General features: G+C 45.0%; 1 protein-coding gene across 2 annotated transcripts in view; it reads right to left on the bottom strand.

Annotated features, from left to right (window-relative positions):
- Positions 1-12675, bottom strand: part of Gspt1 (G1 to S phase transition 1) — a 40282-nt gene extending 27607 nt beyond the window's left edge. The window contains exons 1-4 of one of the 2 annotated variants that reach the window (XM_036194667.1): positions 12054-12675; positions 1643-1684; positions 1498-1539; positions 190-414 (exon numbers count right to left, since the gene is read on the bottom strand). In XM_036194667.1, coding sequence (XP_036050560.1) covers positions 190-414; positions 1498-1539; positions 1643-1684; positions 12054-12393 — 649 coding nt within the window. In that variant the 5' untranslated portion in view covers positions 12394-12675. Of the gene's footprint in view, positions 1-189; positions 418-1497; positions 1540-1642; positions 1685-12053 lie in introns of both variants that reach the window. The other variant, XM_036194666.1, reaches the window with a different exon arrangement.
- Positions 12676-18193: the final 5518 nt, after the last annotated feature.

The raw sequence follows: 18193 nt of genomic DNA, 5'->3' as shown, positions 1-18193 counted from the left end.
AAAGCACTTTACATGTGACCCTGCAGTCAACTCCCACTGTGTGTGCATGTGGACAGAACATTTCAGATATTTCATTATTTTGACTCAGTTTTACTCTTTTACATCTCCAAGCAGCTAACAAGATGTTTTAGACTTTGATGTCCCCAATAACTCTGGTCATTGTTTATGAGATCTGTGAGAACAACTTACCGACATGACCAATGAATACTACATTTACATGTTCTTTCTTAGGAGCACCTGGGGATGCCACCACAGACTTAGGTTTTGGTATTTCTTCTTCTTCCTCCATCATTTCTTGGGTACTTTCTTCTGGTGCTCTTCCATCTCCTGAGGAGCCACCCCCAGGCTCTGCTTCACTTATTTCTTCTTTGTGCTCCCATGATTCTTCTGGGGACATTTCTGTCTCTCCATTTTCTACTGAAGAAAGGTATTTTAAATCAATATCTTGAAAAAGACTTGCCTGCACTTTAAAGAGTCTTTAAAGTGGCAAATACAAGTCACTTAGGTCCCTATCCTGACACCCATGACACAGGCAGAGATGGCTGGGTTTTCAAGCTGGCCTCATTGCTGACAGCCCATACCATAACACACAGCTACACTTAGCATGGTGTTATTTCCTAAGGGTAGACTACATGTAAATAAGAGAGCCATCATTCCCAACTGCACCTACTCCAGTATCAAGATGTCCTGACTGTGGGGAAGAAAAGGAAAGTATAAAAACCAGAATAAGGTATGTGAAAGAATTTAGGAAATAAATTTTCTGTGTAAATAATAACTTTTGGCATTAACTTTGATAATCACCTGGGAAATAGAAAACTTAAAAGAGTACTAAAGTTATTTATTTTTTTTCCGAGACAGGGTTTCTCTGTGTAGCTTTGCGCCTTTCCTGGAACTCAGAGATCTGCCTGGCTCTGCCTCCCGAGTGCTGGGATTAAAGGCATGCGCCACCACAGCCCGGCTAAAGTTATTTTTAAAAGGATGGAAATTTTGATGAAATGTTAGACTAGGCATGATGGGATATGCCTGTAATCCCAGCATTCTGAAAATAGAGGCAATAAGATTAGTAGTTTAAGGCTACAAAGATCTAGCCTCAAGAAACAAACAAACACACAAAGTCAAGGGAACAAGCACTATGTTTAAATTAGCGAACACTTTTCTACTCGATTCCACTTGCAGTCACTAATTTGTCTAGGTTGTGTTAAAATCCTAATATCAAAAATTTCCTTTTTTTTTTTTTTTTGGTTTTTCGCAACAGGGTTTCTCCATGTAGTTTTAGTGCCTGTCCTGAATCTCGCTCATGTAGACCAGGCTGGCCTCAAACTCACAGAGATCCACCTGGCTCTGCCTCCTGAGTGCTGGGATTAAAGGCGTGCGCCACCACTGCCCAGCTAATATCAAAAATTTAACCGTGGCATAAGCATAGACATTTCAGTCATCATGTGAATCTTAAATCTGGAAGTTTCCTATTACTGTATTAATATGGTCAGAAATTCTTACCAACAGGTTCTGAAAGTTCCATGCTAACAGATGAATTTGAACCTAGAGGAAAAATTGAAACAATACATATTCATAAAACAGTATCTAATTTTACCCATCATAGACAACTTAATGTTTTTTTGCTTAGACATTAAAAAAGAATTACCTTCACACAGTAATGACTGTTCTTGAGAGGCCTCCACAGGGGCTGGTTAAGAAAAGTAAGTTCTATTAGGAATTGAGTTAGCTTTTGACATATAATAAAAGTAGAATAAACTATCACAAACCTCAGCAACTCAGAACAATGGCAGCTAACTTGGGTTTTTAAATCAGAAGTCTGTTTAGCCTACTTTTCAAAACTCTATCAACTGCAGACAATTAAAAGAAATCTGGGCACCAGCAAGGTGGTTCAGCAGGTAAAGAGCTCACCACCCAAACCTGACAACCTGAGTTCAATCCCTAGAACCCACAGAAAGGTGGAAGGAGAGACCCAATTCTACAAAGCTGTCCTCTGGCCTGCACACACGGGCCATAGCATATTCACACCTGCACTTACACAAAATGGTAATTGAAAACTCTACTGACAGCAGCCAACTTTCAATAATGGAAATGTTAGTCCTACTTTCCAAAACTTTCCTTCACAGGTATTATCAACGTAACACAAAGCCCACAACAAATACTATTATTGGACTGTACTTAATCAATATGCGGCCTCTTCTTTTTCTTCTGATAATCCACCAACCCAACAAGGCTGTAATTGCCATGTTTATCAAATCCAAGTAATTTGATACTAAGATAAATGGCAATTGTTTGAAGCCTCTAGAATACATACATTAATATATTCAAAAAAAGGTGATTCTTGCCCGATGTGATTCCAGGAGGCAGAAGCATGCTGATCTCTGGGTTTAAGACTACCCTTGTCTACACAGCTAGTTCTGGGACAGCCAGAGTTACATGGAGAAACTCTGTCTCAAAATTATTTTGTTTGTTTCAATACAGGGTTTCTCTGTGTAGTTTTGGCTGTCTTGGAACTCACTGTGTGGACCCAGCTGGCCTTGAACTCAAGAGATCTGCCTGCCTCTGGTGCTGGGATCAAAGGTGTGAGCCACCAATGGTCTCATAGGAGTTCACCTACCCACAGCTTGGTAGCCTAAATGGGATCAGTCTGGGTCCTCTGCATATGTGTGATCTGGGTCCCTGCCTGCCCATAACAGATACTTGGTAAGTGTTAATTGGTAGAACTGAGCTGTGGGTAGCAGTTTCCATTGAGTGAAAAGTGACAGCTGCTGACTCATTCAATCCTCTCAGCATGTCTATCATTTCAACACTCTAGTGATAAACCAGCAGGATTTCAACCCAGGAATTCAGCTCAGTTTTAGGGTCCTACCACTACTCTGTTACTTACTGCCTCCTTCGCAAGATCACTACCTGAACTTCTCTGGTGAGTAATTTTTCCTTTCCCTTAAATCGTTCTTCAAAATGGAAAAGCAAAGCCAGGTGTGGTATACCCAGCTACTCTAAGACTGAGGTAGGAGGATTCAAAGTTCAAGGCCTGTCTGGGCCTTGAAAAAGAAAAGCAAAAAAGAAGGGCTGGCAGGATGGCCCAGTAGGAAAGGCACTTGCCACACAGCCTGGTGATGTGAGTTGTTCATTGGAGGTACAGTTTAGTGGTAGAACATATGTGTCCCGAATTAAAATGATTCTCCTAGGTCTGGGGATATGGCTCAGTCTGAAAAGCACTTGCTGCTGCTCATGTATGAAGACCCCAGATCAGCTCTAAGTGGACACAAAAGGTCCAGTGTAGTGCACATGCTTATAATCCCAACCATGGGGATGGCAGAGAATGGGCTTGCTGGCTTAGCCAGTCTAGTCTAATCAGTGAGCCCCAGGTTCAGTGAGAGACCCTGTCTCAAAAAAATAAAGAGGAGGGGCTAAAGATGGCTCACTGGTGAGAGCACTTGTTGCTCTTGCAGAGGACTCAGGTTTGATTCCTAGCAATCAAATGGTGAGGCAGTCACCCAAACACCAAACCATCACCAAACCCCAGTTCCAGGTGATATGACAGTCACCAATGTGGTACATAAACATTCATGCACACAAAAAGTTGATGCACGGGGCTGGAGAGCTGGCTCAGAGGTTAAGAGCACTGGCTGCTCTTCCAGAGGTCCTGAGTTCAATTCCCAGCAACCACATGGTGGCTCACAACCTTCTATAATGAGATCCAGTGCCCTCTTCTGGCCTGCAGGCAGAACACTGTGTACATAATAAATAAATCTTAAGAAAAAAAATTAAAAAAAAAAAAAAAAGTTCATGCACATAAAGTAAATTTTTGGTTTTGGTTTTCTGAGACAGGGTCTCTCTGGTAGACTTGGCTGTCCTGGAACTTGCTTTACAGACCATGGCCTCCAACTCAAAGATTTGCTTGCCTCTGCCTCCTGAGTGCTGGGATTAAAAGCGTGCACTGCTACCACCCAGCTAGCACATTTAACTTCCCCCTCCCCACCCACCCCCAGACAGGATTTCTCTGTAGCTTTGGAGCCTGTCCTGGACTAGCTCTGTAGACCAGGCTGGCCTTGAACTCACAGAGATCCACCTGCCTCTGCCTCTGCCTCTTGAGTGCTGGGATTACAGGCGTGCGCCACCACCGCCCTGCTCACATTTAACTTTTAAAAAATGATTTATATATTTTTATGTTCACTGGTTTTTGTCTGCATGTATGTCCTTTATGAGGGTGTTGATTCCCCTAGAAGTGGAGTTACAGACAGTTGTGAATTGCCAAGTGGGTGTTAGGAATTGAACCTGGGCCCTTCAGAAGAGCAGTTAGTGCTCTTAACCACCGAGCTATCTCTCCAGTCCCAGAACATTTAATTTTTAATGAATTAACTTTAGCAGTTTTCCTTTCTTTTTTCAGTTTTTTTCTTTCTTTTTTTCCCCCAAGGCAGGGTCTTAGCTCTGCTTGACCTTGAACTCAAGAATATCTATCTGCCTGCCTCTGTCTCCCAAGTGTTGGGATTTAAGTATGTATGTACTGATTGGTTGATTTTGTGAGTGTGTGTGTGTGTGTGTGTGTGTGTGTGTGTGTGTGTGTGTGTGTGTTAGAGAGAACATATGCACAAGCAGATGCTATAGTGGGAGCATGCACATGCATGCAGGTCAGAACAATGTTTTAAGAGTTGATTCTCCATTAATGGGGGCAGAGTCTCTCTTACATTTGCTGGACTATTGGGGTGATTCTCTTCTTTGCTTCTCACTTTGCAAAGTAATGTTGGGATTATAGATACACACCACAACAACTGGCTTTTCAACATGGGTTCTGGGGCTCCATCTCAGTTTGTTAGGCTTATATGGCAAGCCCTTGCTTGTTTGTTTTTTATTGTTGTTGTTGTTTTTAAAACAGGGTCTCACTTTGAGTTCAGACTGGCTGTAAACTCATCAAGTAGCCCAAGCTAGCTTTGAATTTGGTGGCAATCTTCCTGCCTGGATTATAGGCATGTGCCTCCAGACCTAGCTTCGTTGAGGTTCATGCTGGTTCCCTGCATTTTTTTTCTACCTCACTCCATTGCATTCACCCAATTTTTTGTTTTGTTCTGTTTTCTGAAACAGGGTTTCTTTTTGTAGCCCTGGCTGTCCAGGAACTCACTATGTAGACCAGGCTGGCCTTAAACTCAGAGATCTGCCTGCCCTGCCCCTCAAGTACTGGGATTACAGACTGCACCACCACCACCTGGCTTGAATTTTTACTAAGAATGAATACAGTAAAAACCATTTTTGGATGTGACAGCTTTCTCATAGAGGGTTATGGAAGTGCCTTACTCAGGAGGTTGGAGTATTCCTTAAATAAGAAACTAAACATCTCCAGCCCTCAAGGAGACCAACCTATCTCACCAAAATTGCATGTTGAGAGTTCTTTCTGCTATAGGCAATACTGGAAAACAGTGAAAGACAACAGAACAAAGTCTGCTGAACACAGAAGAACACCATGGTTTGTCTTAATTCTCAAACATTCAAGACATAGAAATATGGCTAGACATTGCAGCAAGCTGGTACTGTTACTCATGAGGGTGAGACAGGAGAATCACTGAATTTGAGGCCAGTCTGAGATTCACAATGAGTTCACAGCTAGCAAGAGCTACCACAGTAAGACCCTGTAAACAAACAAATACAAAGTAAAGTAATGAGACCTGAAATCCCAGGTACTCAGAATGTGGAAGCAGGAGCACATGAAACCCTGAGTTCAAGACTAGTCTAGGGCACCATGAACAGACTCAAAGTGAAGAAAGGAAGGGATAGGGGTGGGAGAGGAGAGGGGAAGGGCACAGGTACAAAGGCAAAGAAACCTGTTCAAAGCCTTCTACTATTCCATCCATCCCACCATCCATCCATCCAGCCAGCCAGCCATTTATTTGCCATCTACTTTTCTTGAATGCAGAAAGAGGTAGTTATAGTACAGCAGTAAGACAAGAGATGTGGGAAATTAGACCAATGGACCTAGTTTTGAAAAAATAGAGACTGATTTTTTGTTTGTTTTTGTGAGAAAGGGTCTCACATTACATAGCTCTGGCTGTCCTGGAACTAGCACTATAGATCAGGCTGGCCTCAAACTCACAGAGATTCACCTGACTCTGCCTCCCAGGTGCTGGGATTAAAGGTGTGCACCACCACCTGGCTGAGATTTTTGATGTTAAATTACAAGGACCTTTCCTTGTAATTAGCAGTCATTATCACTAAAATAAGCTTTGAAACCAGAGCCAGCTCCTCCATTTATTCATGGGCATAATCTTACTAATGTATTTTAACCTGTAATTTTTGCATCTATAAATAAAATGGGCTGGCAGTATCCCAGCATTGATACTGCTGAGACTAAGTGGTAAACTGTAGTGACTACTCCGTCAATTTACAACAAGCATTTCAGAGTCCTACACGTATTACAAAACTTTTCAGAATGGAAACATTAGAAAGGCAATTCCAGCGCTAGTCTGTCAGAAAACCCATGCTGGTTATAGAAACTGGCTATAGGCATTCCCTTCTTCACCATTAAACAGCATGGTGTGGCAGACAGAGCCCTAAACTAGCAGCTGGCAAATCAAGACTCCAGATTCAACTGTGTCAATAACTCTGGGAGTGATTTAGGCTTCAATTTCCGTATCCAAAACTGAGGCTGTATTTCTGCTGGAGTCATTTTCAGCCCTAATGTTCGAAGAACCTATTAAAGCAATGCCTGATATCAACGTGACTTTCTGTAGCGTAACAAAAAAGGTCTTATTTACAATTTTATGTCTCATCTACTTCAAAAGCAAAAGTATATTAAAATAACAAGCCCAAACCACTCCAGATAGTGTCAGTAAGATACAAAAGATAGAAAACATTGTCCTACTACCAAAATCAACTACCCAAAGATGGACAGATTGCTCAATTATATGCACTTTTTTTTTCTTCACTTCAAATGAAATGACGTTCAGTCACCTAGTTGCAAATAAGCTATAGCAATGGAAGATGCTTAGGAAAGTCTTACTGTTTCTTTCTTTCCCCCTGAAAAAAGAATTACGGTGGGAAACAGTAACTAGTTCCTTTTAGAACAAAGCTTTTTATGAGTAAACAAACTATATCTACTGCCAAGCTCCTCAGTTTAAATCCACTGAAAACAAAGACAAAACTTTTAGGAACTCAAACCCACTACTGTTTGGTAAGAAAGAATCCAATAGTAAGATAGGCAATATTCTACTTTGCCAAATTCCTGGAAAAATTAAAAGTAATCCCAGCACTTGGAAGGCTGAAGAGAGGGAGGAGAGGTGAGTTCCGGTCCAGCCTGGAAACACAGTAAGATCCTGCCTCAGAACAAAAGCAAGGCATGCCTGAAGAACACCTGGCAGCAAACAGACACATCTTACGATTTGGAGAACAAGATTGAAACCATTTACTGAGGGATCCTGAATCGCCACCATTCTCTTGCCTCCACATCCTTTGCATGTCTTGGCACATCTATGTTAACTCAGCCCAAAAGTTTACTGAGTCTTTTTCATTCCTTTTCTCTTCAGCCAGAAAGATAACTCTATTTTTAACACTTTTAAGATAGTTCCTCCCTGGCAAACAAAGGCAAGCAAATCAAGGTTGTATTCATTCTTTACAGTATTTCCCTAACTTGTCTTGAAAATCTGATACTGTTTCTCTAGTGTCAAGCATCTAGATCTAACTTAGGGTCTTTTGATACTAGACAAGTGTTCTACCACTGAGCTATGTCTCCTGTTGCCCTAATAATTCTACTTTCAAAATGTGTTGTTTTACTATTACTGTGTGTACATGCATGCATGCATGTATTCCACAGTTTGTGTGTGAAGTTGTTTCTCTCTTTTCCACTTACTTTTGTGGGTTCCAGGAATCAAGCTCAGGTCATCAAGCTTGTCTGACAAGTTTTTTGTTGTTGTTTTTAAACCTAATCTTGCCTGCCCTGTTCATGTTGTACCATTTCAAAGAAGTAATATATAAAAATATATACTAACAGCACTAAATAAAATATGCTCCAAAGGTTTGTTTCCAGTCAGAATCTCAGTTTACACAGCCACTCAACTGAATACTAGCTAATGCTCCCTAAATCCTCACACTCAAGCTGTCCATATGTGTGAAAACATAAACCAAAACCCAAACATCTAATCCCCATCACTGTGACAGTCTAGGAACAATACTTATTACCAATTTTTTCCTACTGTCCTCTACTTAATATTCCAACAAGGCCTACCAGTGTCTTTACATCTTTATTCCTGCAGACATTTAAATTGTAAAACAAAACCCAAATCAAAAACATAGGTTGGGAGGTTGGGCAGATGGCTCAATGTGTCAGAGAACTTGCTGTTTAAGACCTGAGTTCAAATCCCCAGCACTCACTTTAAAAAGCTAGGCATCACTCACTTTAAAAGGGCAGTGTGGTACTACTATAGGCACAGGTATATATATATATATATATATCTCAGTGCTGTAGTGCTGTGGGGAACCAGAGGGCCAGAGATAAGAGCTCACTGGAGTTTAACTGACCCCCAGCCTAGTTGCCAGTTCATAACAGATCCTATCTAAAAGGGGTATGGCTGAGAGTAATAAAGTAGGACACTCTATGTCTTTCTCTAGTTTCCTTGAACCCCACACACAGGTACAACACACACACACACTCTCTCTCTCTCTCTCTCTCTCTCTCTCTCTCTCTCTCTCTCTCTCAGGCTGACATGTGTAGCTAGATGGTCGAGTCCTTGCCTAGCATGTACAGGAGGCTCAGGGTTTCACCATCGGCACCATTGAAAATAAAAGACTATCCAGTCTTAAACAGGAACTGGTTAACATAATAAGGTATAAGAGTTCTGCAGAAAATAACCATTATTTGTACTTTGGATACTTGTACTTTGGATACTCTCTAATCTTCTAGCCTTTTTAGAAGAACCTTTTGAAACTATCCAGTGATCAGAAAGCCAGGCAGGCACAGTGGCAAGCACCAGTATTTTTCACAGCCTCTGGCTCAAACAGGAAGACTGAAAAGATAGCCTGGGCTATACAGTGAGACCTCAGTGGTAGAGCACTTGCCTAGCAAGCACAAGGCCCTGGGTTCGATCCTTAGCTAAAAAAAAAATCCAAAACAAGACTAAGGATGGAGCTCAGCTGTTAAGAGTGTATACCTAGCATGCACAAATCCCTGGGTTTGAGCCCCAACATCATGTACACCATGTAACTTGCATGTGGTGGGGCAAGCCTGTAATCTTCGCACTTGGGAGGTAGAGGCAGGAAGGAGTGTAGCAATGGGGAGACCAGCCTAGGCAACATGACCTTGTCTTCAAAAAAAATAAAAAATAAAAATCCATTAAGTGATAATGGTTGCTTAACTTTGAGAGTATACTAAAACTTAAGTAAAAACTTTCCAATCATTTTTAAGACCTCTATTTTCATTGATAGTCACTAGCCCAATTTCCTAGGCTCTGCAGAAAACTGGACTTAATGGATTATGCTTACTAACACTTAAATGAGTTCTACTTAATCATTGTTAGGAATTTGGCGTTCTCACATTTCAAAGAGAACGAGGTCAACACCGGGTGGGTTCCCAGTCCTTACTGGATGGCTGGAGACAGGCATACCATCTAGCAGCCTTCCAAGGAGCATGTGAAGACTCGGCACCAAGCCCTCCTCTACTACTTGTTCAGGCAGTGCTGCATTTCAAAGGGAAAAAGACAAGTCACCCTGTCTCCAGGAGAAAGGAGAGACAGTTGTCAGTAGCAGGCCCAGCCTGAAGGTTGTTCTAGAGCCCCACTCCCTCGTACAAACACCGACCACAGGCTGTCTTGATAACGAGGAAACAGGCCACATACCTTATGGACAATTTCCTCACCATCAAAGCATTTGGGTTCCCCTTAGTGAGGTGCAGGCTAGGTGCTACTGCCTTTTGTTTTCTCTGCTTTCCCCAAGCAAGATCCACTGACGGCAACCTTTTTTTCAACCCAAAGTTCCCAAACTTTAGTCCCACAGAGCTCTAGATTTCTACTCAGGCAATATTCAGACATCACACACAGAAGGTTTTTATTATTTCTCCTTGATGGGTATAGGTTCTTACTCTAGCCCAGGTGGATCTGGAATTCATGGAAATTCTCCTACCTCAGTTTCTCAAGTGTTGTGATCACACAACAATTAAAAAAATTTTAAGCCAGGTGTTTGTCTTTAATCCCAGCACTTGAGAGGCAGAGGCAGTTGGATCTCTGTGAGTTCGAGGCCACCTGGTCTACAGAGCAAGTTCCAGGACTGTTACACAGAGAAACTCTTTCCAAAACAAAACAACAAAAAGAAGTTGAGTTTCCTAGTTTGAAGGGAAAAACATCAGCCACACACAAATAAAAGAGATGTCAGTCAACAAAACAGTCAAATCCCCAGGGTTTGTGGAGGGCAGTAGGTATGTCAAATCAGTCCTGCATATATAGCCCCAAAGTTCACTGTTCACCCCACCCCTAAACCCCCTTTCCCTCCTGGAGAGCAACTAAAGCAAAAGTTCCCCAAGTAACAATTCCAGGAGAACTTTATTTTTTGGTTTTTCGAGACAGGGTTTTTCTGCAGCTTTGGAGCCTGTCCTGGACACACAACTCACAGAGATCCACCTGCTCTCGAGTGCTGGGATGACAGGCTTGAGCCACCACCGCCAAGCTTTCCAAGAGAACTTTTACTTATTTTTGGTTTTATTTATTTATTTTTTTTCTGAGAAGGATGCTGCCAAATAGTTCCAGTAGTCTTCACCTAAAGATCTCCCTGTCTGAGCCTCCTGAGTCCAGGGGTTACAGACAAGCACCACCACACCTGGGTGAGAGAGGCTAGGTGATCCTGACATTTGTCCCCTGCTTTCTCCAAGCATTGTCCTGCCTCTGCCTCCAGAGTTCTGGAACTATAGGCATTACCTAGGAGTACCACCATACCAGGCTAAAGTCCAGAACTTCAAACAAAGAAATTAACAATATACTCTCACTTGAAATGAGCTCAAACGATCTGGCCCACCAATGTTCCTGCTAAATAATTAAAGGAGAGTCAGCCTTTCTCCTTCCCTTTCCTTTTTCTCTTTAAGGCAATACCATAGTTACTCAAATAAGCACCAGCATGAAGGCATACTTAAGTTCACTCAACGGACATTGGTACAAAATCAGCACATGAAAACAGGTGCTACCAATTACACAGCCAGCTTGTAAATAGATGTTTAAAGACTGAAACTAGAAACGAGACAGTGTATCTAGTAGTTACTGCGAGAGACAACTACTAAGTTATCGGAAATATTCAAGTGTCCCAAGTAACAGACTAGACTACCAATCAATACATGAACACAAACTAAGCTTTTCTAGCAAGCAGCCCGTATAAGGTCAACACTTTTAAAGCAATTAAAGTCTACACGTGCCACCCAGAAGGAAGGTATTGACTCCCACTTAAAAACCTCACATAAGTCATTTAAATTTCCTTCCAAATGTAACTACTGAGGGATCTTTCTTACATTTTTTGAACTTTTTAAGTTTTCAAAATGATAAGAGTGGAAAAAGGGTCTTTGTATTGACAGCCAACAGTTCCTGGCGGATCGCAAGCCTGCAATGCATCTTGGGATTCCTTCAGGTCGGCCGGTGCCACAGATATTTAAAACGCAATTACAGTTCCAACAGTAGAAACTGCAGCAGGAGCAGTTCTGTGGGTCAGGAGAAGATACAAGTCTTGTCCCCAAACTGCTAGGCTCTCACACTCCCACCTGCGGGACTTCAGACCTCATCAGTCCCCACTTTTGGGCCTCGTGGCACTGACTGGCCAAGGGCCTGCCGGATCCCATACGGCTCCTGTGTCTGCGGGTGAACCGCGGTCTTCGGCGAGGGGCGAGCTCGCCGGGTGTCCGGGTCTCTGCTCCTCCTCGCCCGGGCGCCCCCAAGCCAGGCAGCGTCGGGACTGGAGGTGCCCCACCCAGACCAGCCGGCGCCGCTGTCAGCGCCCCACGTGCGGCCGGCTGGGCCGCGCGTCCTCTCCACCCAACCCACGGCGGAACTCCGGCCCTAGCCCGCCGCCCGTGCCCTGGGAACATCCAGCCCGGCCATTACCCGAAGGGCCTCCCGCGCTGCTGCTCGCTCCGTGGTCGCCGCCGGCCGCGCCAGCTGAGGATGGTGGCGGCTGGGCCGGGCCCCGCAGGAAAGACGGCACGAACTCTGCGGCGTGGACGTTGGGGACGAAGGGCTTGGCGTTGACGTTGAGTTGCCGGCTGAAGGCCGCGCTGAGGTTCTCACGCTGGGCCTCGGCCACCGCAGCTATGGAGCCGCTGCCGCAAGGCCCTGGCCCGGGTGTCTCCATATCCGTCTGGTCCCAGCAGTCGGGAGCGGAGTCGCTGCTGCTGCTGCTCCCGCCACCGCCGCCTCCGCCGCCTCCGCCGCTGCCGGGATCCATGATCGGGGGGGCCGTGTGTGTGGTGAAGAGAGGGCGGGAAATGGAGGCGGGGGCGGCCGACCGGGGAGGAGCAGGCCGCGCTGACCCGGCGAGGACGGCAAGACAGAGGGGCCGGCGGCCAACGACTCACTCCTCGGCGTCTTGGGCGTCAGCTACAGTCCAGACTGGGCACTCACGACCGCAGCGACAGCAGCACAACCCTCCTCGTGTGTGCGAAAGGATCTCCTCCCACCCAGCCCCAACTACCGCCGCCGGCCTCACCGCCAACCCCACGCTTGGCGTGGATTGACCCCTCGCTACCACCCGTACCTTCGCCTCGGTAGTTCTCGGCTACGTTAGCCTGCGTTTCTGCCTACGAAGCCCTGCCGACAGCTAAACTACAAGTCCCGACAGCACCCGCGCAGACCTGCTGCAGTTTTCTCAAGGGCCGACGGGAGTCGGAGTTCAGCGAGCAAGCGTCACCGGAAGCGGCTGGAGGTCCCAGCAGGCAGCGCGAGGAGGCGGAGGTCTGGTGGCCGGTCGGCGCTCCCATCTGTCGCAGGGTGGGGGCAGGGACGGGCCGTACTTTGCTGGGGCTGGGCGGTGGGCCGGGCCCTTGGGCACGCGGCAAGGACTCTCCCCCAGCCTGTAAGGACATGGACAGCAGGCCTAACCTAGGGGAAAAATTGTTTTTCTTTACCACTTTCAAGACCCTTTCTGTCGCTCAGTCTCTGTACTGTGTTCTTTTTCTGGCCACCCCCAACCAGAGTTTGCCCTACATTTCAAAGCCGGCGGGGAGCGTCTTTCCTTTTATGTATTCATTTGTGGAAGAGGCAGTAAAACCGTGAGGTGTTACAGCTTAAACTGCAGTGTGGCTCATAAAGGAATGGGCCCAGAATGTACGGCGAAGAGATTGTTAACTGGAAACTTCCATGACTCACGTTATGTTTGACTAGTCATTAAAATCCCTCACCTAAACTTTTTTCCATCCGTTCCTCCTCCCTGCCAGATTTACGAATTAGTCATGATTGCCATATTTCTTAGTGTACCCAGCGGTACCTAACAGGGCTATTTTGATGCTTCCAGTTCCTTATCTGCCATTAGGTGAAGTGGCTTCCTTTTAAATGGCTGGATTTGTCAGCTATAGTCACAGTACCTTAGTAACTGCATCTCACACTTGCAGGTTGCAATTCAGTAGATGTGGGGAAAGTGACAAGCAAGGAGAAATACCGTTCACCTTTAGTCCTTACTGCAGCAAGTAGGAAAAACCTAAGTATATGTTAAATTCTCCTGTAATTCACCCGTTGAGACCAACACAGAGAAAAACAAACTGAATTTTACTTCCTCTGAAAGGAGTCTAGACAGAATGCAACTAACCTGTTTGGAAATTACATAATAATGTGGTAAAAAAAATTTTTAACGATTTTGGGTTATTTTTAAAAATCTAGATCTAAGTTGGAATGCTGACTTTAAGCATCTGTATTGTAAAGGAGCTAAGTGAAAATTTGGCCTAAGGAGAGAGCTAAAACATGAAGCTCTCTAAGACTGCAGGCCTGAAGAGGGCACCAGACCTCATTATAAATGGTTGTGAGCCACCATGTAGTTGCTGGGAATTGAACTAAGGACTTCAGGAAGAGCCAGTGCTCTTAACTCTTAACCTTTGAGCCATCTCTCCAGCCCCTCAGTTCCTTTTTTTTTTTTCTCCCTTCTTCAAGACAGTGTTTCTCTGTGTAGCCCTGGCTGTTCTGGAACTCACTCTGTTGACCAGGCTGGTCTTGAACTCACAGAGATCCACCTACCTCTGCCTCCTGAGTGCTGGGATTCAAAGTGTTTGCCATCATCGCCTGGCTTCTGGTTTCCTCTCAGTTACTTTTTAAAGGAAGTCCTCAAACTAGGAATTTTTTTCTTTTATGGTTGGTTAGTTGGATTTGTTTGTTTGTTAAGCATGGACAGAGGAAGCCCAGGTTGGCCTTGAACTCCTGACCCTTTTATCTCCACATTCCAAGTGCTGTACTTGCTTGCATATGCACCTCCACTCTCAGCTCTAACTAGTGTTTTGTAGATGACTTTTTTTCCTTGTGTGTGTTTTAAGACAAGGTCTCCTGTGTGGCCCAAGCTAGCTTGAACTCAAGATCTGGTAGCTGCACAGCACCACTGCTTTCTTCTTTTAGTCATGTCTCTAATAAGTCCATTTGTCACTCAAGTTTGCATTCCCCAGCCCACTCCAGAGAAAATGTCAACATCTGCATGCAGCTGACTGGAGTGGCTCACCACAGTCTTCCAACCACCTATCATTGTATAGAGCCAACCGCTGGCTGATAATGTTAGCTCATAACAACTAATTTAATGAACAGTTTCTTTGAAGTGTCAGAAACTGCTAACACTGTTGTTTGGAAAAGCAGTCGATGGGCCTAATGTGTTGCTTCAATCCTGTAAACCCAGTACCAAGGAGGGCCAAGACGGGCAGTCCCTGTAAATTCAAGATTAGCTATTGTTGGGCTGGAGAGATGGCTTAGAGGTTAAGAGCACTGACTGATCTTCCAGAGGTCCTGAGTTCAATTCCCAGCACCCACATGGTAGCTCACAACCATCTGTAATGACATCTGGCGCCCTCTTCTGTATACAAAATAAATAAATAAATCTTTTTAAAAAAGATTAGGTATTGTTTAATCTGCACCTCTAGTGTTAGAACTGTAGACATGTGCTACCATGCTGGCTTTCCTTTGGTTTTCAAAGGCACTGCCTTACCAGACAGCTCCAGCAGGGAAGAGAAATTCGTTAACAACTAGAACTGTGCTAAAAGTGGGCAACTGGAGGACAGGGCTTGTCGTCTTTGTCCCACTCCCTATCATAAATCTAAGCAAATGAAACACACTTCTGAGTGTAAAGTGCTGGTGCTGCTGCCCTTTATAATAGTCATACACACATGAAGACCAGAGAACAACTTTTAGAGTTCCTTTCTCCTTTCATCTTGTGGAGGCAGGGTCTTTCTTGTTTCTGTCATGCTTTGTACTCTAGACTGCCTGGCTGCAGAGGTCTGTGACATTCTTCTGTGCCTGTTGTCTTAATGTAGGAATGCTCTGATTACAGAGTCACATCACCATATCCACCAGGTTTGTTTGTTTTTTTTAATATGTGTGTGACTGTAGATATGTTTGTGCATGCCCAGTGCCCACAGAGGGCAGAAGAGGGCATTGGAACTGGAGTTGCAGAGGTTGTGAGCCACCATGTAGGTTCTGAAAGTTGAACCCCAGTCCTCTAGTAGTGCTTTTAACCACTGAGCCATCTCTAAAGCCTCATAGCCAGCATTTTCATCTGGTATGGTGATGTGGTAGTTAGAATAAGAATGACCCCCATAGACTCATGTGTTTGAATGCTTAGTCCATAGGGAGTGGCACTACTAGAAGGTGTGGCTTTGCTAGAGGAAGTGTGTCACTAGGGGATGGGCTTGGTTAGTGTATGTCCTTTCTGTCTTAATGATGAGATGGAATGATAGAGCCACAGTATCATCTGGGGCTGAAATACAGGCAGTACTGAGAAGCACTTCTCCAGAGGATTGTGTCTCTAAAGTAGAGAGCACCCAGGGCCTTGGTCAGCTGTGCCTAGCTCTGGCCCTATATTAACAGAAAGGAGCTTTTAAAGGATGTCTAAGTAGCATGTCACCAAGTGGAACCATCTCATTGATTCCATTGAAAGTAGCTGTTGTGCTTCTTTGCACGTGAAGCCCGGGAATATAGAGCACAGCAGAAGCCTGACAGCCATCAGATGACTCACATTACAAGTCCATTCATCCTGCTGGAAGCAGGGTTCATTTACTCTCAGTAACACATTGCTTGTCATGTTGTATGCCCAAGAGCCTAGCTTATTACCCTTCTCATGCTAGGTGTAACAGGGCCCCACACCTTAGCACAAGTGACACCCAGGCTGTAAAACTCACCACCTACCAAGATGAAAACAAAGATCTATTCTGTCACAGTTCTGGGTAAGTCTCAAAGTATTTGGCTTCTGTAGTTTCACTTCTGGCTAACTGTTCTTGTTAACTGAACTATGTAAACCCAGAATACATTTTTTTTTGTGCTAAAAAGCTTAGCCTGAGAAAGGCTCAGGGCTATCATGGGATCCCCAACATCCAGTGTAGTCTCCAGCAGCTAACGAAGACTTTCTATTGCCTTAAACCCATGTCTGAGCAGTCTTTTCTGGTGGACACCTCACATTTCTGGAGGCCCCAGTGACATTACACCTTGAGACACCTGTAGTTAGAGTTTTCCTGCCTGGCCCATAGTCAGGACAAATCTCTTACCCGCCAGGCCCATAGATGCTCAGAACCAATGAAGTAAACACACAGAAACTTATATTGTTTACAAACTGTATGGCTGAGGCAGGCTTCTTGTTATCTAGTTCTTCTATCTTAAATTAACCCATTTCTGTTAGTCTATACTTTGCCATATGGCTTGTGGCTTACCATTACCTTACATCTTCCTTGTCATGGTGGTGGCTGCCAGCCTCTCCGCTACAGCCTTTCACCTCCCAGAATTCTCTTCTCTCTTGTCCTGCCTATACTTCCTGCCTGGCCACTGGCCAAACAGTATTTTATTTATACAGAGCGATGTCCACAGCACACACCAGGGATCTCAAGCCCCTCCGAGTGGAGTGCAGTGGTCAAAGCTCTCCGGGTGGTACACAGCCTGAATTCCAGGTCCCCAGTGTAGGGCCCTGGAACTCCCAAGTTGGGTAACTGCCACCCTGCTTGCCGACCTTGACCAGATGTCCTCCCTATGCTGATTCCCTGCAGGTCTCCACCCTCCTGAATGCTTAAGGGACGTTCCTTGTTTGTGTGTCCTGCGATTGGGCTTTAACAGCTTAGATGTAAGAAACATCAGTAGCAACTTCTGCCCTCCAGGGGTTCTCCCATTGTGCTGTGAGCCTGTATTTAAGGTTTCTTCCCTCCTTCAATAAACAGCATTCGGCATTCTGCTGACACAGTGGCCCGCTGTCTCTTGTCTCAATCCATAGTCCCTGGCTCGGACATGGTGGGCGGGTGGTGGTAGCGCAGGTGCTACCGCAACACCCAGGACTCCATTTGATCAGTCACTGCCTAAGGCTTCACTCCAAAAGGAAACAAATTAGAAAGTCACCTGCTCTGTCACCTCCGGAGGTAAGTCTGGTTAAGATGTCTTCTGTTTGGACACATAGGGTCAGCTGGACGAAACCACTGATCCAGTGGTCAGTGAGCCATGGGAGACATCACTGGATTCCCTGTCTGTCGAGTGTATGGATGTGAGGTAGCCATCCCTGGTTGTATGGATGTGTGTGTGTGTGTGTCTGTCTGTCTGTCAGTTAGTTCTGGTTCCCTATATTGACTAGTGGCTTTCTCTGGTGTGAGAACACTCTGGCTTAAGACCTGTGTCCCCTCCTGTTGGGGACCTGAATCGTTTTGGCTCTACCAGTTCACCCAGGAAAAAAAAAAAAAACTGAAAATCTAAAAACAAAACAAACAAAACCCTCCACCTGTCCCACTCCAGGAGCAGGAGCACCGCTGGAGGAGAGGGTTGGTTCCTGTGTGAGGTGGGGAGGGGCCAGGCCTCTCATCCAGGGAATGCACATGGGGTGGGGGCAGTGGTGAAATAGTTCCACCAGGTGAGAATTCTCCCACTCCTCTGCTCCCCAATTGACCCTAAACAGCCCCAGGGAAGGGAAAAAGGGTGTGGTTTTTTTGTTTTGTTTTTTGTTTTTTGTTTTTTAATAGGATTTCTCTGTGTAGCTTTGGAGCCTGTCCTGGAACTACTCTGTAGATCAGGCTGGCCTCAAACTCACAGAGATC

Source organism: Onychomys torridus, chromosome 8 (assembly GCF_903995425.1).
Source record: "Onychomys torridus chromosome 8, mOncTor1.1, whole genome shotgun sequence".
NCBI classification, from domain to species: Eukaryota; Metazoa; Chordata; class Mammalia; order Rodentia; family Cricetidae; genus Onychomys; species Onychomys torridus.
This window is presented reverse-complemented; position numbering and strand designations above follow the sequence as displayed.